The 23,916-nt window shown below is 47.6% G+C and overlaps 1 protein-coding gene across 1 annotated transcript in view; it reads left to right on the top strand.

Annotated features, from left to right (window-relative positions):
* The window catches only part of LOC144752400 (E3 ubiquitin-protein ligase TRIM39-like), a 270,934-nt gene that overhangs the window by 158,222 nt on the left and 88,796 nt on the right, over positions 1-23,916 (top strand). Inside the window, exon 4 of the mRNA XM_078640332.1 lies at positions 19,984-20,006. Coding sequence (XP_078496458.1) covers positions 19,984-20,006 — 23 coding nt within the window. The remainder of the gene's footprint in view (positions 1-19,983; positions 20,007-23,916) is intronic.

The raw sequence follows: 23,916 nt of genomic DNA, 5'->3' as shown, positions 1-23,916 counted from the left end.
CAGGTCATGGGCCATCATCCTCGACTAACACAAGAGCTTCATAATATAACATAACATAACATATTTATTTATAAAGCGCATTTTCACCCCAGCAACGGGGCATCTTGGCGCTGAAATATTGTTACCCAACTCAATGGTAATCATTTTATCGACCTCAAATGGTTGAAAGGCTGAGTTGACCCGCCAGGATTTAAACCTGTGACCATGAGGTCGAACACAGGCCCCTGCAGTGGATGCATTAGTCTACTGAGCCACCAGTCCCGGCATCAACAGGTCAGGAGTCGTCTTCCTGTAATTGTAAGAGAGGCTACATCAAAAGGTCACAGAACACCATCATAGACTGAATTGCGAGGTCATATCAACGGCCCGGGGTCCACCATCCTAGCAAGAGTAGTCCTCTCTTGTAGGACGCACGAGCCTCCCTACGACTGCGGGTCTTCCAGGACCCATTTCATATCTCAACACTGACACAAAACTATACACCAAATTATCTTCATTGGGGCTTGATACCCAAATCAGGGGACGCATAGGTTTATTATCTATCATTTTCCTAGAAGCAGAAATGGCATTTGAACATGTGTTTAGATTAACTGGTGAATAACATGTTTGTACCAACATTGACAGGTCATGGTAATTATAAACAACTTCAACTTAGACAATGGCTAATTCTCTTACTGCTATGGATTTTGAATACAGATTTGATTCAAGTCTAAAAACACAAGCATTTCTGCATACGAACAAGAATATCCTCTACCAAATGAAATCTTGCCTCTAGATCAGTATGAATATATAATTTACACTGACGGATCTGCTCAACTGGCCATAGGGAGTAAGCAACAATACAGTGCAGCATGTGCTATTGTTAAAGGTCCATCCAAGTTGCACCAAAATGCAATCTCTAGGAGACTGCACGGCTCAGTTGGCAGAGTTAAAAATGCTGATACTGGCACTGGTAAACACGGATCACGAATTCCCCACACTGATAGTGTGTGATTATTTTTCCTGTATGCAATCATACAATGAATATTTACACCATTGGGAACAAAAAAGGTTCAAAGACGCAAAAGGTGGCACAATTAAGCATAAAATGCTATGGGAACAGGTAGTGGAGTTGAAAGACGAACTACCAAGGGCTCATGTGATTTTTACACTGAGTCATCAACCTGATGACATTCACGTTGAAGTGAACAAATTGGCTGATTAAGCCGCAAAGGGGGCTGTACGCACACCTTCCATAGCTGCAATCACTCGTTCAAAAAACGAGGGTAGACGGTGAGATTATGGTGACTGTTATTGCTTCAAACAAAAACACTGGTGCAGTACCAAAATGATTTCCACTCAAGTACTCCGACAAGTTAGTCGCAAACATTATTCCATATGCTCAGATTCCTGGAGTGGGGGATAGAGTAATGCCAAATATGGATCGTAGGCAAGGTTTGATTATTGCAGCACACAAGGGTTTGGGCTCTGCACACACAGGCATTACAGCAACTATTTAATTGTTGAAACAGAGCTACTGGTGGCCAGGTCTAACAAAGCAAACTACTATGTCTTGAAATGTGACATCTGCCAGCAGATGAAAGGCTCCACCATAACAAGCCCGGCACAGATACAGTTATGAAAATCAGACAAACCTCTCGCTTGTGTGTATCTGGACCACTGCGGCCCCTTACAATCAGATGGGGCTTACAAGTATATTATGGTTGCAGTGGATTCATGCTCAAGATTCCTATGGGTTTGGCCTCAGCGCTAGGCTGACACTCGAACTGTTATCAAAGATTTGCGAGTCTTTATAGGGACAAATGCAGTTTGCACGTTACATTCTGACCGTGGCCTGGCGTTTAGCTCTCAGGCTTACAAAGAGGCCATGGAAAGTATGGGCATAGCATTGTGGCACTCCGTACCATCCTGAGGGAAATTTTATTGTGGAGAGGAAAAACCGGGACCAAAAGCAATCTTTAACAGCTAGGGTATTAGGCAAGGCCGGTAGTTGGGTCAGTCATCTATATGGGGCACAGCGAGCTCTTAACAACCAGCCAAGAAGTTCCCTAGGGGGTGTCACTCCTTACGAGGTCCTATTTGGAGCAAGAATGTGGGAACCTGATCTTGATTGTGAAGGCACAGTGGCGGATAATGGCTGATCGTTTGGCTGTTTTACAGGATCTAAATTAATCCAGGACACAACAAAGTAACGTCCACCTGAAACAGACCGCCACTGGGGAAGTCAAGGCAGTCATGGTAAGACCTGTCTGGGTCCCAAAAGTCAGGGATTTGGTCAGAGAAAAAATTGTGGATAGGAAAGAATTTGGACCATCATACAGAAAGCCTGTACCTAGTAATTCAAGGAACAAGAATTATACTTTTGCCGCCTCTTGCCGGGATTGGCACACTATGTGGCCAATTCTGAACAGTAACGCTTGTGGACTCATCACGTTTAAAGAACCTCCTTTATGGAATGATGGACTATGCAACAATTCTATGGAACTCATTCCCCTTGAACCTGAAGTACAACTTCAAAACCACTCAAAATAATTCACAAGTTGCTATAAGACCAAATACTGATGTTTATGTCAACATGCCTCGACAAGAGCAAAGCACAATTTCAACAAATCCTGATGCACTTCAAACAATTGATCGAACTGCTTCTGGCTACTTCATGAACTTTGATACGTTTTCCTTGGGTTCAAGTGAACCAGAAACTACACCAGCCCAAAAATCACACAAACAGCAAGTTACTAACTTTCAGAATTTTCTCAAAAAGACTTACCTGGTATCACCTTGGGTAGAACTCTGGGTAATTACTTAGATACTTTTCTTTCTTTTCTGGTTAGGCTTAGTTATAACTTTTACCCTGCTTATTAATGGACGATACCTTCAACAAAGACCTACAGCCGAAAAAGTACATTTGATTCTGAAGCCACATCAATCTTCTCATCGTGAACAAAGAGACTTGTCATCGGTGAGCATTACAGCAGTTCCTATACCGGACGGTATAGTTTAAGACAAGGTTGACTTCGGTATATTCGTTCCTAAAGAACTTTAAAAAATGTCTCATGTATTTAAAATTTCATTGAGTGATATCATTACCTCCAGTACACTTTCTAATGATTGGGACTCTGAAACTGTTAATAGCATGTTGTCTGATTTAGAGAAAACTGCTGCATTTCTGAACTCTGAAATGCTATAAGGTACTTTGTTGTATCTTATATCTTCCTGCTGCTCAGCTAGAATGCATGTGATGTGGAATGTTGTGTTGGACAGGCCACATGCAGGGCTCGCTCCCTCCCCGCAGGACAGGGCCCGGGCCACCGTCAGCACCATTGCCCGGCCCAGCCGCCATCTTGGACACGGCACCACGCGGCCGCGCGGCCTCAGCCCGACCCCAACCCTGGGCCTGGCCAGGCCCCGACATCCCGGCACCACCCTCCACCCAGGAGGTGAACGGACCACTTGGCAGGTCAATGGGAGTACGAAGTGTCGATGGCTCTCCCCCGCCAGGTGCCGAGCACCCCCAGCCTCCTCGGGCGCTGGCTCCACCCCCCTGCTGGGTGTCTGGACTCCCTCATCCCAGACCTCCCGACCTCCAAGAGCGAGGGTCCGGACATCAAAGGGCGCCAGACCTATAACTGAGGCAGCCCCAGGACAGGAAGGCAGTTGTATCCTGGAGTCGAGAGACACCGAGAAGAACTCATCCTTGACGGACTGTTGGCGCTGCCACAGCCCTGCCTTGTGAACTATTGTCCTGCCTGCTGGCGCTGCCGCGGCCCTCTTCAACCTTCATCCTCGTGGGACCTGCTGGCGCTGCCGCGGCCCTCTGCAACCTTCATCCTCGTGGGACCTGCTGGCGCTGCCGCGGCCCTCTGCAACCTTCGTCCTCGTTGGGACCTGCTGGCGCTGCCGCGGCCCGTAGTAACCTCCATCCTCGTTGGGACCTGCTGGCGCTGCCGCGGCCCGTAGTAACCTCCATCCTCGTGGGACCTGCTGGCGCTGCCGCGGCCCGTTGCAACCTACATTCTCGTGGGACCTGCTGGCGCTGGCGCTGCCGCGGCCCGTTGTAACCTTCATCCTCGTTGGGACCTGCTGGCGCTGCCGCGGCCCGTTGCCACCTACGACCCCTTCGGGACCTGCCGGCGCTGCCGCGGTCCGACCCATCCGAACACCGAGCTCGAGGATTGTGAGCTATCACCGTTACACCTCAGTACCCGTAGGTACCAAGACTGTCCCGCTACCCCCTTCCCTTACTAGAGACTAGAATTGAGAGGATCATCGTGTCCTGATCGCCTTGTATCGTACCACTCTACTACCAGAAGTGCCTATAAAAGGTGTTACCCTGATCTTTGTGTGGTGTCCATCTGTGGGGGGGAAGTTACCTGTCTGTACGATCACTGTGCTCGGCCGACCCTCCAGGTCTCCGTCTAACATTGGTGGCTAGCGGCGCGATCCGAACCAACGCGTACCGTACAGACAGTAACTCACCCTACGACTAAAACCACAATGACGACCAAAGAGAGCGGATCGGCGGAGAAGTTCCAGATGGAAAAGCTGGAAGAATACAACCACCGAGAGCTCAAACAATTTTGCATGGACTTAGGCATTGCTACCACCGGGCTAAGCACAAAAGAAGACTTCAAAAACGCCCTAGAGGCCTGGGCAGAGACAAATACCGCAACCCCCCTGGACCCCCGAACAGCACAGGGGCATCGCTTCATCCTGGTCCTGGTGGACCACGCTACCCGCTATCCTGAGGCGGTCCCCCTTCGTACTATAACAGCCCCAGTAGTGGGTCGAGCCTTGATGGGGATCTTCTCTCGAGTGGGCTTCCCCCGGGAAGTCGTCAGCGACAGGGGTACGAACTTTATTTCAAAGTATATGAAATCCCTCTGGCAGCAGTGCGGAGTCACTTACCGCTTCACCACCCCCTATCACCCCCAGGGGAACGGACTAGTCGAGCGGTTCAACCGCACCCTCAAGGGGATGATCATGGGGCTGGAAGAACCCCTACGCCGCCAGTGGGACGTGCTACTACCGTGCCTCCTCTTCGCCTACCGAGAAGTCCCCCAGAAGTCCCTCGGCTTCAGCCCCTTCGAACTCCTGTACGGACACCCCGTTCGCGGGCCTCTCAGCCTAGTGAAGGAGGAATGGGAGATGGCCCCCCTAAAGACCCCCCCGGACGTCTACAAATACCTCCTGACCCTCCTCAATCAGACCCGGAAATTCAGGGAAATCGCTAAAGCCAATCTAGAGGCCAGTCAAGAGGACATGAAGAAGTGGTACGACCAACATGCCTCCTACATCGAGTTTGAACCGGGTCAGCAGGTATGGGTGATGTCCCCCATCGAACCGTGTGCCTTACAAGACAAATGGACGGGGCCCTTCAAGGTGATCGAGCGCAAGAGTCCCGTCACCTATCTCATCGACCTGGAGTCCCCCCGGAACCCCCTCCGGGTCCTCCATGCCAACAGGCTCAAACCCCACTTCATGCGCTCAGAACTCAGCCTGCTGATGGCTACCGACAGTGGTACGGAAGGAGACTCCGAGCCCCTCCCCGACCTACTGAGGACTCGGGAAAGGGATGGCTCGGTGGACGGGGTCCGACTCTCCGAGGCCCTGACCCCAGAGCAGCGTCAAGATTGCCGGGCCCTCCTGCTGCCGTTCGCAAACCTGTTCTCCCTCGCACCCGGAGTCACCTCCTGGTGCCTGCACGACGTGGACACTGGGGACAGTCCCCCTGTCCGACACCGGGCGTACCGAGTACCGGATCGGGTACGTACATCCATCCAAGAAGAAGTCTCCAAGATGCTCGCCCTCGGGGTCATCGAGCCTTCGGACAGTCCCTGGGCCAGCCCGGTCGTCCTGGTCCCCAAGGCCGCGGCACCGGGCACCACACCTGAGCTCCGATTCTGCATCGACTATCGGGGGCTGAACGCGGTCACCCGAACCGACGCTCACCCTATCCCCCGCGCAGATGAACTGGTCGACCGCATGGGGGCAGCCCGCTACCTAAGCATCTTTGACCTGACAGCGGGCTACTGGCAGATCGGCCTCACCCCCAGGGCCCAAGAACGTTCCGCTTTCTCCACCCCGGACGGACACTACCACTTCAGAGTGATGCCCTTCGGCATGAAGAACGCTCCAGCCACCTTTCAAAGACTGGTGAACCAGGTATTGGCGGGCCTCGAAGAATTCAGCGCCGCCTACCTGGACGACATCGCGGTATACAGCCGCCACTGGGCAGACCACCTCCACCACCTCCGAGAGGTCCTGCAGGCCCTCCAACAGGCCGGCCTCACCATAAAGGCCAGCAAGTGCCAAATCTGCCAGGGGTCCGTAACCTACCTCGGACACCAAGTGGGGAGCGGTCTGGTGGCTCCCCTCCAACTCAAGGTAGCTGCCATCCAGTCCTGGCAACCCCCCGAGACACAAACAGAGGTCCGAGCCTTCCTGGGGCTCACCGGATACTACCGGCGGTTTGTGAGGGACTATGGCAGCATTGTGGGGCCCCTCACGGAACTCACGTCCAAGAACAGCCCAAAGAGAGTCAACTGGACGCCCGACTGTCAAGCAGCCTTCGAGACGCTGAAGGCCGCCATGTGCACCGCTCCTGTACTCCAGGCCCCCGACTACAGCCGCGAGTTCATCGTGCAGACCGATGCCTCCGACCATGGTATTGGGGCCGTCCTCTCCCAACTGAACACCGAAGGGGTGGACCAACCAGTGGCCTTCATCAGCAGACGCCTACTGCCCCGAGAACAGCGCTGGAGCACCATTGAGCGAGAGGCCTTCGCTGTGGTATGGGCCCTCAAGAAGCTCCGGCCGTACCTCTTCGGAACCCATTTCCGGGTACAGACGGACCATCGGCCCCTGCAATGGCTCATGCAGATGCGGGGGGAGAACCCCAAACTATTGCGATGGTCCATCTCCCTGCAGGGGATGGACTTCACTGTGGAACATCGCCCTGGCCAAGACCACGCCAACGCGGACGGCCTGTCCCGCTTTTTCCGCCTCGACGAGGAAAGTCCCCAAGAAGATGGGTGACTCTCCCCGCCTTCAGCTGGGGGGGACGCATGTTGGACAGGCCACATGCAGGGCTCGCTCCCTCCCCGCAGGACAGGGCCCGGGCCACCGTCAGCACCATTGCCCGGCCCAGCCGCCATCTTGGACACGGCACCACGCGGCCGCGCGGCCTCAGCCCGACCCCGACCCCAACCCTGGGCCTGGCCAGGCCCCGACATCCCGGCACCACCCTCCACCCAGGAGGTGAACGGACCACTTGGCAGGTCAATGGGAGTACGAAGTGTCGATGGCTCTCCCCCGCCAGGTGCCGAGCACCCCCAGCCTCCTCGGGCGCTGGCTCCACCCCCCTGCTGGGTGTCTGGACTCCCTCATCCCAGACCTCCCGACCTCCAAGAGCGAGGGTCCGGACATCAAAGGGCGCCAGACCTATAACTGAGGCAGCCCCAGGACAGGAAGGCAGTTGTATCCTGGAGTCGAGAGACACCGAGAAGAACTCATCCTTGACGGACTGTTGGCGCTGCCACAGCCCTGCCTTGTGAACTATTGTCCTGCCTGCTGGCGCTGCCGCGGCCCTCTGCAACCTTCATCCTCGTGGGACCTGCTGGCGCTGCCGCGGCCCTCTGCAACCTTCATCCTCGTGGGACCTGCTGGCGCTGCCGCGGCCCTCTGCAACCTTCGTCCTCGTTGGGACCTGCTGGCGCTGCCGCGGCCCGTAGTAACCTCCATCCTCGTTGGGACCTGCTGGCGCTGCCGCGGCCCGTAGTAACCTCCATCCTCGTGGGACCTGCTGGCGCTGCCGCGGCCCGTTGCAACCTACATTCTCGTGGGACCTGCTGGCGCTGCCGCGGCCCGTTGTAACCTTCATCCTCGTTGGGACCTGCTGGCGCTGCCGCGGCCCGTTGCCACCTACGACCCCTTCGGGACCTGCCGGCGCTGCCGCGGTCCGACCCATCCGAACACCGAGCTCGAGGATTGTGAGCTATCACCGTTACACCTCAGTACCCGTAGGTACCAAGACTGTCCCGCTACCCCCTTCCCTTACTAGAGACTAGAATTGAGAGGATCATCGTGTCCTGATCGCCTTGTATCGTACCACTCTACTACCAGAAGTGCCTATAAAAGGTGTTACCCTGATCTTTGTGTGGTGTCCATCTGTGGGGGGGAAGTTACCTGTCTGTGCGATCACTGTGCTCGGCCGACCCTCCAGGTCTCCGTCTAACATGTTGGATGAATGGAATGTTAGTACATACTTCAGACTATGACACTTGGTACTCTTACCAACATTATGGTCATCATTTCCTGCACAAATCTATAAAACCTAGAAATTATTTTGAGTACCACCAGCGGGAACATTGTCCTTCACCACCAAAAAGTAGTTCACAAATATTTGCACAGAAATGTTAATATTTTCAGGGTTTAACACTTCTGACCCAACATCATTTTATTATAAAGTCGCATCCACATTGGCACAGAAAATTATGTTGACAAGCACAACACAGATTTTCTCTGCTTCCTTTATTGGCCAAATGTCTGAACAGGGTTTTGACCTATGGAAGGACACAACAGACTTAAAATCAGTCTGGCAAGTCCAGGAAACAGAAGCACTATTTAGAGCATGCCTAATTCCACAGCAGGTGATATTTCTAAATGACACTGTGCAAGGACCTGAACAAAACTCGGTTTCCAACACCATCACAGATTGAGGGGTGGCAGAATTCAACTACACAGGGAGGCACACATGTAGATGACATTTTACGGTACAATAGATCAGACCCTAATAGGAAAGAATCGTTGGTTTGGCCCTTAGACACGAACAGATGTCAGCAAAGATTCTGGGGTGCCACCGAAGGGTTCAGTATCCACAGGCCAGACCCACGCTATGTTCAAAGAGAACATCCAGGGGTAATGACATTAGTCTATTGATAAAAGTGTTGGGAAGTTGTGCCTTGATTGGCTGGAAACCTCAACACTGACAGAAGTGAAACAGCACTTATTCTTACTCACATGTGACATTGATCTTAGGGATTTTTTACTAGGCCCCAGGAAACCACGTCAGAAATGTTTCATTTATGCTGCCTACAATGAGATTTGGAAAATATCTCAACAAGAGGATGCAGAGAGAATACGGGAAATTGACGGTATAAATCTAGAAAAATCTCTAGCAGTAGTGGATAATGGGTTAACAACTTTGACCTCCATGATATATTCCTTAGGCTAGATTGTATCTTCTGTGATAGACATACTGGAACAAGATTTGGCCATATTACAACACGGGCAATCTCAGTTACGTTCTATTATGTTGTTAAGCTGGACGTTGCAATCTTTGCGTGCAGGCTATGTGTCTTGGCGTTTTTATCAACTTTACGTATCTGTTTTCTGAATACAATCTAACAGATAAACAGGTAGAAATGGCACAAAGGGGAGCAAAATATACAATGCTGCATATTGAAAAACTGGATAGATTACCATTCACAGTAGCGGAATCACCATCAACGGAATGGCTAATCTATGGCAACATAACTCTTCCGGTCACTACTTTTCAGTTTCAATATTGCCTTGAGCAAAAGCAGGCAGGCAGATATGATTAAATGGGTAAGGAATGCATTAAGGAATATTGGGAATTACCATACAGATTTCAATGCCGGAGTGGGGATCGAAAAGTGTTTCTAAGTGGTGCAAACTGCAAGAACGCTTTAAGTGGTTCTCTCAATCAATCACCCAGGGGTTGGAGGAGGAGCTACGTCAGCAAACTAGATGGCTGCTTGGGCTCCCGGCTCCACCGACCTCCGTCCCCCGCCGCAATATCCTGTACATTATCCTGATTTTCCGCCTAGCCTCTGTGTACATTAACTGTCCAGCACTCCGATGGGGAAATCCGGGAACTTTTATCGGCTGGTTTGACGAAGTTACGTCGAGTTGAAAATTGTGGCCTACTCCAGCAGTGAAGCCGGGGCCTAGAGTACTTTTACAGCCGGGCTGCAGTGCAACAACATCGGCCGGGAGACCCAGGCTGGGTCCGGTCATTCGGAGTGGAGACTTTGTTTAAGCCCGAATTTGGCGGCGATCGTTTCTATTGCTCAGCATTGATGGAGGAGTGACTCTGCTTGCTGTTGGCCGCGGGTGGGGGTCCCCGTCCCGTGGACCCGGTCTTGGGCCCGCTGGGGTTCGGTGGGTCGGGGTCTCCGGCCTGCGGCATTAACCGGATTGACCGTGGCTGCGAATAAAGATTGGTCGCCCTCCGCATCTGCACGTTTGTGACCCTGTTTGTCCCCCCTGAGGATGCCAGATTCACCCGGGGAGGTGATCGTGATTGGTGTCGGGTGTGAGATTATGGATCGCACGATGCTTGAGCTGTCGCTGAGTTCACTATTGGCAGAAATTCGGGCGTTTCATACACATGTGGATGTCTTATTGTGCAAATTGGACACGCGCCTATCTGAGATGCTCCTGGTGGAACCGGAACCGGCCTTACTGTTGGATCAGCAATCTGCAGCCATTCAAACCACGGCCATTTTGACCCCATGCGAGAACCCCGTGTGGAAGCAAGTATTGATACCATCGGACGGTGCCCTGGAGAAAGGTGTTCCCGAGGACGTCAGTGTATTGCCGAACCATCCACCATTATCGACTTTGGAGGTCTCGAAAGGCATTCCCCTCCCGGAGACTTTTGTTCTTGACTTTCCATTCCTTTTGTGGTCGTCTTCTCCTTTCTTGGTGACTATACGACTCCTGGGCAAGTTACGGTGGGACTGTCCATCTAGGAGGGAGAGCTCTTCTTCGTCTGTAGTTCTTGTGGACTCACTGCCTACGAGTTGCCATGGATTGATTCTTGATGACTCCCTTTTCCTCTATTGCTTCTTTGTGTGCCTTTGGGTCTCGCTGGGGGGGGTTCGTGTGCTGATTCGGAAGGGCCAAGGTTAAGATCAACTAGGTCGTGACGGATTGGAGTGGCTTTTACGAGTGTTCGATCTGCAACTGTTTGATCTGAAAGGCTAGGCGGTGTCTTACGGTACCCTCTAATTTTTTCTGTGAGTGTTGTCATATGCTGGTCTTTTAGTGATAGGGGGTGTCTGTTTCTGACGGGGGGACTACAGGGGCTGGCAGCCCAAACGGATATGCCCTCCTCCACTCTCTCTTTTTCCTACTTTTAGGGTTTTAGTTATTAGGGGCGATAGGCACGCTGCTAGTGGGGTTAGGCTGTAGCCATTTACAGGGGTGCAAGGTGGGGGGCTGGAAGGGGTTTTTTATTTTGCCTTTTTTTTTTCTTCTAATTTCTATGGCCTTTTTCTTCTTTCCCTTTCTCTTCCTTAAAGGATCAGTATAGCTTGTGAATCATTCGGATTCTTATGGTGTACTCGTGTTTAGTGCCTATGCTTTTATGATATCATGATTCCCGGGTGGGCAGGCCCTGAGAACTGGCGCTCAACATTGAATGTATATTGTATTGTCGTTTGCATCCACCTATATGCTTTGGCGCCAATGTCCCAATATAACGGTTCTTACGTGCATATCCTGTTTCTTGCCCTGCCCCCCGTGTTTTTTGTTTGATTGTATGGCACCTGATCCTTTCTTGAATAATATAAAATGGAACCTCCGTCTCATCCTCGGACTCAGTTGTGCATTCTAATACAAGCTGTATCCTGAATCGCTGCCGGACCTCAGGGTTGTCGGCTGATGAGCTGTGTCGTACTGTGATCTTATTTTTGTTTGGTGGCCGGCCCCTGCGGTTGTAGGCCCATGCTTGTATTTATATTGAATGCTACAATAAAGGTTTTTCAAAAAACTAAAACAAAAATCACCCAGGGGTTTCTATAGCGTGCTACTCACCCATGAGGGTCTCAAGATGCTTGGGGGTGGGGGGGATGGCTCCTGATCAGTCGAAGAGCCAGGTCTTGAGGTCCTTCCTGAACGTGTGCAGTGTCTGGGCGCGTCTGATGTTCACTGGTAGCTCTTTCTAGGTCTTGGCTGCGATTTAGGAGAAAGGTCTTCCTCTGGTTTTGTTTCTGTGGATGCGCGGAACCTCTGCCAGGGCGAGGTTGGCGGAGCGGAGTTTTCTCTTGAGCGCGTGAAAGGAGACTTGCTGAACTATACGGTTCCGATGTTGTTGAGGGCTTTGTAGGAGTGGGTGAGGAGTTTCTTCTTGACGGAGAGCCAGTGGAGGCCATGTAGGTATTGTGTCATGTGCTCGCGCCGTGGAGTTCCGAGGGCGAGTCTGGCTGCGGTGTTCTGGATGATTTGGAGTCTGTGTAGAAGAATTCTGTTGATGCCAGCATAAAGGGCGTTGCCGTAGTCGAGTCTGCTGGTTATGAGTGCGTGGGTGACGGTCCTTCTGCAGTTGGAGGGGATCCATTTGAAGGTCTTACGGAGGATGCGAAGGCAGTTGAAACTGGTGGAGGCGACTGCGTTGATCTGGCGGTTCATGGAGAGGGAGGAGTCGAGAATGATGCCGAGGTTCTGAGCGTGTTCGGTGGGGGTGGGTGGGCTTCTTGGGCTGACGGCCACCTGGTGTTGTCCCAGGCGGTGGAGCAGGGTCCGAGGATGAGGACCTCGGTCTTCTCTGAGTTGAGCTTAAGACAGCTGTCCTTCATCCAGGCAGACACATTCTTCATTCCTTCCTGGAAGCAGAGTCTGGTGTCTTCGGGATTCTTCATGAGGGAGAGGATGAGCTGCGTGTCATCGGCGTAGTATACGATGAGGAGCCCATGCCATGTCCGATGGCGGCGAGGGGGGCCATGCAGATGTTGATGAGCGTATGGCTGAGAGATGATCCCTGGAGTACTCCGCAGTTGATATTGGTGGGTTTGGAGCAGAAGGGAGGGAGTCTGATCCTCTGGGTTCAACCTGAGAGGAAGGATTGGATCCAGTCAAGGGCGGCTCCTGGTATCCCTGCATCGTGAAGTCTGGCTGTGAGTGTACAATGTGAAACGATGTCGAAGGCCGCAGAGAGGTCTAGCAGGATGAGGGCCGCTGTTTGTTCCTGGTCCAGTAGCATGCGGATGTCATCAGTGGTGGCTAGGAGGGCGGTCTCGGAGCTGTGGTTGCTGCGGAATCCAGACTGGGAGGTATCTTCCACGAAGGCGGCCAGTTGGGTGTTTAGGAGTCTCTCTGTGACTTTGGCCATGAAGAGGAGAGAGATGGGCTGGTAGTTTTTCAGGTCCGTGGGGTCTGCCGTAGGTTTCTTGAGGAGGGGTTTCACCTCTGCCCGTTTTCAATCGTCAGGGCAGATGCCGGATGTGAGGGCATGTGCCAGGATATTTTACTACACGGTGATTGTAAGGGTTCAGTAGCGAACTTGTCCTGCCACCTGAAAGGGACTCCAGCAGCCGTGATTACACCAGTATTCAAGCTGCTCTCGAATGGAAGTTACTTGATGCTGAACGATCAAGGTTGCTGTGGGATGCTTCCGGCTGTTGCCTATCTGCTCACTGTGAACTCCAGGGTTACTTGCTGTATGCAAGTATTGTTTCCCCCAACAAGTGCAGTTAGGGAGGCGCCGCTATTCCCTTCGCTAAATGTTTCCTTTATACAATTTGATACTTTGAGCAGAATGAAAGCCATGCTTTTACAGGAAACTGTGCCCTCAACCTCCGCCAGGGAGACCCTTGATCTTCAAATCACATGGACCTCGGCTGAGATACAGGCACTCATACGTACAAACTGCCCCTCTCATTTCACAGAAATGGTAGGACATATATTTAATATGTCTGATATGAGTGGTATTGTACACCTATTTAAGACCATAGGGTCAGGATTTCTAAGCACCTTTCAGACAGTCCTCTGAGTTATTCTAAACTTCATACACTCCGTATTTGGAAGTGTTTTTAGAGGTGTTCCGCTGGTCCTGCTCTTAATAGCAGGTATCCAGATTGTTATTTTTCTGCTGCGCAATGAACGACCCAATCACCAACGAGATGGCAAACGCACTCCTGGAGCGTAAATACTGTGAATGCATGGTACAACATTTGGGCACACGTCACCTACGGGAACTGAGCGTTTCTTGGTTCCTATCATTTAGACCAGTCTGGATGGACTGCATCTTACCTGTTCTTCGATGCCTGTTTTGTGGAGAAGAATGCGTGTTAGATCTTTGTCTAACACTTTCATTGGCAACACCACCGGACATGAATCCATGCAGGAACAGGTGAGGGTCCATGCTCGGCAATGTCCCCAGCATATTCCTATCTTGATGGATGCATTCCTCGAGAATCCTCAGGTGCCGTTTTCTACAACTTGGTTGAGCATCAGCTCTTCATCTAGCACTCAGGTATCGACCACAGCACCGGCTGCCTCTACACCAGCTATTGGCAGTTCTGAGTATCATCTGTGCTCAATTGACGTACTCTGCAAGGTGTTACAAGGATCGTCCTCTGCAACAGCAAGCAACGACAATATTGCGTCTCCCAGCCAGGACCCATTTATAATTGGCTCATCGTGTGCTGGGAAAGAATTCAGCATTTTCCTTTTTGTTTCAAAACTCAACAAAATTTGGATCATTTCCTCAAATTGACACTTTCACTGAGAAAGCATGACCTTCTGACACTTGTAGTGGTTCGACTTATATAAACGAACTCGCCTAGGACTTTGGCTTAGAGAGACATTTCCAATATTAACTTTCAAAAATAATCTTTTTCTTGCTACCATTAAACTTTTTTTTTTAATGGTTTTAAAGACAATATTTTATGAAGCTCACTGATAGTTTTATGCGCTGCTACCTAGTAAAAATAGTAGTTTGCTAGCATTTTTATCATTGTTGACTGTTCAGAAGAGGAGTGGGTGTTATGTTTCATAAAGGTACCCTAATATAGGCCCAGGTAATATCATACACCTTCACCTACATTATCTCCCTTATACTACATAGTTACGAGCCTATAGGATTGAACCTTTACCTAGTTCTAGTCCTGGGCGCAGAAGGAGGGTTTTTACCTGAACAATAGCATCCTATAACTTCATCAATGGACTCTTACAGTATGAATGAATGTTCTTGAGGGTTCTTGGAAACCAGGCAGAGGCTACACCTCCTGCATAATATCTACTTACAAGGTTCATCCCATATGTCATCCACAAATCTAACAATGGCTAATACAAGAAACAAGAGACAGAAAACCCTAGATACTATTTGTATAAATACAGCACATCTTGCCAAGCCGACACACTGACCAGAGACGCTGAGGCTCCTACATGCAGACGTTCCAGCTGACGGTGGTCTAATACATTCCTCGCGGGGTGTCCATCTCAAGACCAGGACGGGGTCCCACACTCTCTCACTTCAGGTAATGGGGTTAGACTAAATCCTAGAGGTATTCTTGGCTTCACATCTACTCACATGCTATGTACACTTAGGCACATCTAGATAGGCATCATAGGAGTACACACACTTTTATCATGCATTTTATATTCATGTATGTATTCATGATTATTGCAAGATGGTAGAACTGTACTATACTTTTTATATTCACCATACTGCTAATCATATATAACTGCTACTGTCTAACGGTTGTTGCAGCACATCTATTTTACACTAGAAGAACAAGTGTGCAATAAATTCTTATTGTATCACGCCCAACTGTTTCTTCTGTGTAACTCTGAGGCCGAATAAGTGAGCATGAGTGACTTAGCGAAAAGTAGTTCATTGTTTCCAGGATCCTGAGGGATCAGGGTTGTCACGTTCCAAGGGTGCCAGAAACTATTCTCTCCCTGATAAGAGGAGATTCTAGTGGCACCGTGAGGGGGGGAACATCCTTTACGACGCGGATGTTACCCCGCAGTACTGTTACGACGCGGATTTTAGAACGCAAGTCGTAACCACGACTTGAGCTGGAGGGCGCTCTAAGATAAGGAATAGTAAATTTACTATTCCAACACCTTCCTTACTGTACGTAGGCTGGTGTTGGAATAGTAAATTTACCTATTCCTAAGTCCAGCACCCCTACAGCGCAAGTCGTGGTAACGACTTGCGTTGTAAAAGACGCGTTGTAACGGTACGCGTGGTAATACCATGCGTTGTACCGTTGTACATCCCCTTGAGGTAGCTAAAACAGAAAGGCTAACATTCTCAGTGGGGGTGCTCAGAGTCAGTCTGACACCAATGCTACAGCTTATGTTATCCGAACGCACAGATTTTGTATAGGAACTACACAATAATTTTTCCAGAGTATGCAAACATGGTCAAAATTCCAGATTCAGGAATATTGTGAACATGGTGACCAATGACAATTTTATGCATAATGATGAGATTAGCGAATATAATAGTGTTGAGGTAATGGTGGAAGATAGTGACAATAATGAACCACATACATGTTAATATCGCCCACCAAAGTGCTATGTCATAATCAGTGTATTGGAAATATTAATGTGGGCAGATTCATGTTCTCCTTTTACATTAATTGATAAGAATATAAGGGAGAGAATAGGTTGCGTGAAATTATATGTCTCTGATGTTCTACCTGAAGGATACGGTGGTGAGAAGCTACCACTTCTAGTTTTTTTAAAACTGAATTAGCTTATCTTGATAGAAAAACTCTATGCAAAGTGAATGTTGTTGAAAAAGGGAGATCACCGTTAGGTTGGAGGGAACAAAAAGCATTAGGAATGATACTCGACCCTAATCATCCCAATCAAATTTTGGTAACTGCATCCCTGGCTGACAACAAATGGATTACATTGTTTCTCAGGTTATTCAGAAAAGAGTTAGGTTGCCTTTCCAAATTTGTACATCGCATAATATTAAAACAAGGTGCAGTACCAAAAATACATACGGTTAGGAATATTCCATTGTCAATGAGGAGTTTATTGAAGGAATAATTACAAAGATTGTGTAATGAAAAGGTAATTGAACCTATTGAGGTTTCTGAATGGCTAAGTCCCATTGTCATTGCAAAAATACCTAATGGCAAAATTAGGATGTGTGTTGACCTCAGAGCTCTGAACAACTTCATCTGGATCAATCGTTACCCTTTACCTAGAAATAACGAAATGTTAGCCAGTGTGAGAGGTGGAGAACATTTCACTAACCTAGATTTATCGAACGCCTACCATCAAATTATGTTGGAAGAAGGGTCGAGGCACTTAACCTCATTCATAACTCCGAAGGGTACTTACTGATTCATTTGCATGCCATTTGGTCTGGCATCTGCCGTTTTCCTGAGAGTTATGCAAGGAATTCTAAAAGACATGCCGAATGTTTTGATATTTCAGGACGATGCATTTAATCTGGGGAAAAATGTAAACCAACACGATGACATTCCTAAAATGGTATTGCATAAGTTAGAGAGTGCCGGGTTAACCATTGAATTAGTCAAATGCAAATTCTGCACAGAAGAAGTTGAGTATTTTGGGCACCCTCTCACAGCTAATGGTATTAAACCTAAACTTAAATTGGTTGAGGTTATTGAAAAAGCTATCACTCCCAAAGACAAAGATCAGTTAGGATCTTTTCTTGGCATGGCAGAGTACTATGCCAAATTTGTATACCATTTTACAGACATTGTAAGTCCTTTAAGAGACCTTATGAAAAAAGGGGTCACATTTGTTTGGTCTAACAAGCATCAACGTGCAGTTGATTTTGTCAAACAATCTATCGCAAATGCTGTTACACTTAAACCTTTTAATCCTGCGGACAAGACCATTGTTGTGACTGATGCTAGTAATTGTGGTCTTGGAGCGGTACTCATGAAGGTTCATGGGGGTCAGGAAAGGGTGTGCATTTGCCTGGTGCACTTTGAAGGGGGCAGAAAGTACATATTCAACTATTGAGAAAGAGGCACTTGCGCGTTGGTGGGGCATTCAGCATTTTCCAGTTTTTATTTGGGGATTAGAATTTGAAGTGCGCATAGACCATAAACCTTTAGTAGATATATTTACTACAACGGGTGCTGGCAAGGCTACCCCTCTCATCGCAAAATGGTTATACCGTCTGCAAGAATACGTATTCACCATAAAATATGTGCCTGGTGTACAGAACATCAATGCGGATAGTTTGTCTAGATTACCGTTAGAACAGTATGATGAGAACTGTGATGAGGAGTGGATGGTGGTTGGCATACAACACTGGGGTGGTACCATTGGTGAAGAGGAATGGAAGGAGGCAGTGTTAGAAGACTCTGCTTTAGTGAGGCTTATTGAGGCTCTTCCCAAACACAATGGTTGGAGTAAGTATGAAGAATTGATGCCTTTCAAATTTGTATGGGATGAATTATCTGTTTTTAACGGAATAGTTAAAAGGAGTGACTGGTTGAGAGAGACAATTATGAATTTGCTCCACGATCGACATGGCGGTATGACTAGTATGAAGAAAAGTGCTTGTATGGATTTTTTAGTGGCCACGGATGGACAAACGGATAGAAAGTTGTGTACGTGATTGCATTCCCTGTGCTTGCAGTGACAAGTCCCACAAAGTTCAGAAAACATTGATATGTCCCATTCCGTTTCCCAAACAACCATGGGAACGGTTAGCCATGGATATTTGTGGCCCCTTTGAAGGTTTAGGGCTGAGGAGAAATATGCAATAGTCTTAATGGATTTCTTTCATTGCTTTTTATTAGGATATTTTTCGGCGTGAGGGGTGTCCTGCAGAAATTATAACAGACAATGGTCCCCAATTTGTATCTGAGGAGTTCGACACCTTTTTGGGCACATGGGGTATTCAACATTTCAGAACTCCTGTTTATCACCCTAGGGGCTATGGGATGATTGAACATTTTAACCGTGTGTTGAGAGAGAATATTCAATTGGCTAGGCACAGTAACTTGTGTTGGAAGCATCAGGTTAAAGAAATGTTTTGGAACTATCTTGTTACACCCCATTCTGCAACCTCGGTTACCTCTTTTAGTTTGCTAAAGGCAGGGTGCCATGTACTGTTGCAGCTCCGGCATGGATGGCAAGGGCTGGTACCTTTTATGTTAATCACAAAGTTTTCTGTGACAATGTGAACGAATATCAGAAAAGGTATAGATTCAGTCACAACAACAGTGTAACGAAAGGGCGTATTGTATTTACCAAAGGCATGTTGGTCAGAGTACATTCCGATCATCTTCAAAAGAAATGTTGTTCTAAGTTATCCATCCCAAAAAGGATTGTGGAAGTAAGGGTGAGTGTTGTTAGGTTGGATGATGGTAAATGGGAGAACACTATAAAGGTGGCCAAATGCAAAGATGCAGAATGTAGAGAGTGGTTGAAGAAGAGTGGTGGTAATTCCAGCAAACCTATGGAAAAGGATTGTGGTGGAAGTTCCAGCAAACCTGTAAAATGTAGCAAGCCCACGGAAATGTTTAGAGCTCCAAGTTTGCGATCCATATCTAGGCCCAAGTTTTTAAAATCTTATGTATGCAATTAGCTTAAATTATTTTTATGTTGTAATACTTGATCATTCTGTACTCCCATGTTTTTTTTAATGTTTTATATTGTTCTGTTCTTATTGATATGATTTTATGCACAATGTTATACTGTTTTCAGTTGGAGGAGAGATGTGTTATGGCTTGTGCCATTGTGTTTGTGAACATGTTTATGTGCTTCGACTTAGAGAGCGTGTGTGTTCCCTGAGTTGGAGTGACGGTTGCTGAAGAGAGGTCGCTAACTGGGGGCCGTTCCTGTACACAATTAATCTTATGAAAAGCATTCCCCGTCCACCTGTCTTTGTTCGAATGCCCATGCACATGACCCTGTTGAGAACATCATGCAATGTGTCAAGTAACTTCATTCAGAATATGAGGATATGCTGTGTTTTGTGAGTCCGAATGACACAGTGATATGTTATTACCATTCAGAATGTCAGTTTCTGCTATGTCACGTGACCTCACTCAGAATATCACATTCTGTGCTAAATCATGCGGTGCAGGTGAATGTGCTGTGTTATGTGACGACGGTAACTGTTTTCTAACCATAGATAGATGTGTTTTCACTCCTAAAAATACAGCTATAACTTTAACATCTTCTGTGGAAACTGATTTCACTGTTTATTTCTCTGTTTTGCAGGATATCGGAAGCACCCTGAGCAGGTAAGGCTGGTTTATTATCCTCCTCTCAGAGTGTAAGAAGCAGGTCTTGCTGCTGCAGTGTGTAAATGCCACTACTGAGATCACACAAAGTGTTCGGAAACTTTCAGATCCTCATAAAATCACTTTGTATACTCAAAAAAACATTAAGTCCTCAGAAAATACATTTGATTCCCCTGAAAACTCCCTTGCATCATCAGGAAACTCTCTTAACGTTTCATAAATCCCTGCAAGTCATCAGCAAACTGAGTCCTAAATAATTGATACAGAAATGAACTGCTGTCCTCACAAAACATATTGTATCTATAAAACTTAACTAAAGTCCTAAGAAAAGTACCCTGAACACACAGAAAATCCAAGCACATTCTGGAAAAGTACCCTCAGATATTCTTCAATTCATAGTTGTGCAAAAGCTCCTTCAGAATTTCCTAACTACAATGCCAGTCTTCAAAACATCCCTTCAATGCTTCCCAACATAATTGAAATGTGATTAAAGCGATATTCAGGCCTCGTTCATGAGTAACATCCCTCTACTAAGTAGATGTCTCATCCAGTTCTCTTAAACTTCACTGCAATCCTCAGATCTGCTCCTAGTCCTAAGAAATCTCTCTCCAGTCTGCAGTGGCCTCTCTCCAGTCCGTATAACAATAGAGGGTCTTGACTCAAAACTCAGCAAGGCTGAGCCAATATTAACTTGAAAAACAACACACCTGCCTATGCTGAGCAGTTTTTCTGGAAACAATATTTATAGAAATGTGCATGAAAAATAAACATGAACACTAGCTTTAGAAATTGCAACGTTTCTTTTAATTCTTTTGCAGACTATTTTACTTGTTAGTCTTTGCTTGTTTTTTATGGCATGAGAATACAAAAATTATGAAAAAGACTACTGTACATTTATATACAAACAAAAGAAAACAAACTTTGGTATGTACATAATTCACTCAAACTCACACACAACACATTCTTGGCCATCCAATCATACAAAAAACATCCATACTGGTCCCATGGTCATAAACACAGTTTGTGATAATACAAGGGTAATAACATTTGTGAATTTCAAACGATAGTCAAACTTTATACACAGTTCCTTAGAAAAAGTAATAATCCATCAATTGATTGACACAATCATGACAAAAGTGATGACACGGGACCGAGACAGGTCGACGCGTTTCGAACCCTATCTTTTCAAGGGTTCTCTTCAGGACCACAGTTTTACTACAAGGGAAAGAGGAAAGCAAAAATCACTAAACCGAACCTGAGAGATCACCATCTCAACCAATGCACCGCTGGACTCAGCCTACCTCAATACGTGGGTCAAAGCTCCTCAAGTGGTATAGGAAGACAGGAGTATTCCCAGCAAAAGGGAGCGAAGAAGTGCTGCGAGAGAGAACAAGTACACTCAATCATACAGAACTATATCTAGGCTGATGGAATTAAACTAGTGAATTCAGAGGATGGATGCGTGTGCTCACCTTGCATGTAGCGCGTGTGCGCTCAACCAATGCTTGTAATTTTGGTGACGCTCGGTCCGTGAATTGTATGGATCCGGCGTCTCTGGAGATTGAAAAGTGAAGGTATTCGTTAAAAACCGCAATGCGGAGGAAAGCGCCAGGGCGGCCGCTGCAACACCGCGCTGGAAAGTCCCGGTGTCCGCTTACCGTAAAGACTGATTCAGACAGGCAAAACAGTATCTCGAACGTCCTCGCTCCTCACCCAGCGGTAACTAGCGGGTTACTGAGGCCTCCCTGCAGTTTGGCTCAAGAGAATGATCGCAACCCAAGGGGTGTAGGGAGTTGTAGTTCATATAATATATGCCAAGGAGGGTTCTGGGAGATGAAGTCCTATGGGCAGTGTCACGGGAAAGTTTTATAAATTTCCGAAATTTCGTTCAATCCATTGACTGCTGTGTCATATTTCATGATTAATAGGGCCTCTCTTTGATTCAATCTTAATTCCAAATCCCCTCCTCTTGGATCTTTTTCGATTTTTGACAGGACGGTCCATTTGAAATTATTTTTATCATGTTTCTTCGTCACCCAGTGGTGTACCAATGGCGCGTTCTCAACTTCTCTGCGCAGTCTGGATTTATGCTGCGTAATGCGTTGTCTGACCTCTTGGGATGTTTTCCCAATGTATAGTTTTGGGCAGGGGCAAAGGATCGCGTAAACGACATTCCTTGTTTTACAATTGGTGAAAGCTTCATGCTTCCAGTGAATGTTGTTAAAGGAGAATACTGTTTCTTCCACGGTATCTTGACAACAAATGCAGGTACCACATTTGTGATGTCCTTTAGTCTGGGGGAAGCCGAATAGGCTTCTCAAAGTTGGTGGTTGTTTACTGGGTAAGGCTGCCCTCACAATATGGTTCGCCACGCTCTTCTCCTTCTTAAATGCAAATAATGGTGGATTCCTCAAGTCCTCATGCAAGTCTTTCACTAGATGCCATAAATCTCAACTGGCATCTAGTGAAAGACTTGCATGAGGACTTGAGGAATCCACCATTATTTGCATTTAAGAAGGAGAAGAGCGTGGCGAACCATATTGTGAGGGCAGCCTTACCCAGTAAACAACCACCAACTTTGAGAAGCCTATTCGGCTTCCCCCAGACTAAAGGACATCACAAATGTGGTACCTGCATTTGTTGTCAAGATACCGTGGAAGAAACAGTATTCTCCTTTAACAACATTCACTGGAAGCATGAAGCTTTCACCAATTGTAAAACAAGGAATGTCGTTTACGCGATCCTTTGCCCCTGCCCAAAACTATACATTGGGAAAACATCCCAAGAGGTCAGACAACGCATTACGCAGCATAAATCCAGACTGCGCAGAGAAGTTGAGAACGCGCCATTGGTACACCACTGGGTGACGAAGAAACATGATAAAAATAATTTCAAATGGACCGTCCTGTCAAAAATCGAAAAAGATCCAAGAGGAGGGGATTTGGAATTAAGTTTGAATCAAAGAGAGGCCCTATTAATCATGAAATATGACACAGCAGTCAATGGATTGAACGAAATTTCGGAAATTTATAAAACTTTCCCGTGACACTGCCCATAGGACTTCATCTCCCAGAACCCTCCTTGGCATATATTATATGAACTACAACTCCCTACACCCCTTGGGTTGCGATCATTCTCTTGAGCCAAACTGCAGGGAGGCCTCAGTAACCCGCTAGTTACCGCTGGGTGAGGAGCGAGGACGTTCGAGATACTGTTTTGCCTGTCTGAATCAGTCTTCACGGTAAGCGGACACCGGGACTTTCCAGCGCGGTGTTGCAGCGGCCGCCCTGGCGCTTTCCTCCGCATTGCGGTTTTTAACGAATACCTTCACTTTTCAATCTCCAGAGACGCCGGATCCATACAATTCACGGACCGAGCGTCACCAAAATTACAAGCATTGGTTGAGCGCACACGCGCTACATGCAAGGTGAGCACACGCATCCATCCTCTGAATTCACTAGTTTAATTCCATCAGCCTAGATATAGTTCTGTATGATTGAGTGTACTTGTTCTCTCTCGCAGCACTTCTTCGCTCCCTTTTGCTGGGAATACTCCTGTCTTCCTATACCACTTGAGGAGCTTTGACCCACGTATTGAGGTAGGCTGAGTCTAGCGGTGCATTGGTTGAGATGGTGATCTCTCAGGTTCGGTTTAGTGATTTTTGCTTTCCTCTTTCCCTTGTAGTAAAACTGTGGTCCTGAAGAGAACCCTTGAAAAGATAGGGTTCGAAACGCGTCGACCTGTCTCGGTCCCGTGTCATCACTTTTGTCATGATTGTGTCAATCAATTGATGGATTATTACTTTTTCTAAGGAACTGTGTATAAAGTTTGACTATCGTTTGAAATTCACAAATGTTATTACCCTTGTATTATCACAAACTGTGTTTATGACCATGGGACCAGTATGGAT

Source organism: Lissotriton helveticus, chromosome 5_1, assembly GCF_964261635.1.
Source record: "Lissotriton helveticus chromosome 5_1, aLisHel1.1, whole genome shotgun sequence".
NCBI lineage: Eukaryota > Metazoa > Chordata > Amphibia > Caudata > Salamandridae > Lissotriton > Lissotriton helveticus.
This window is presented reverse-complemented; position numbering and strand designations above follow the sequence as displayed.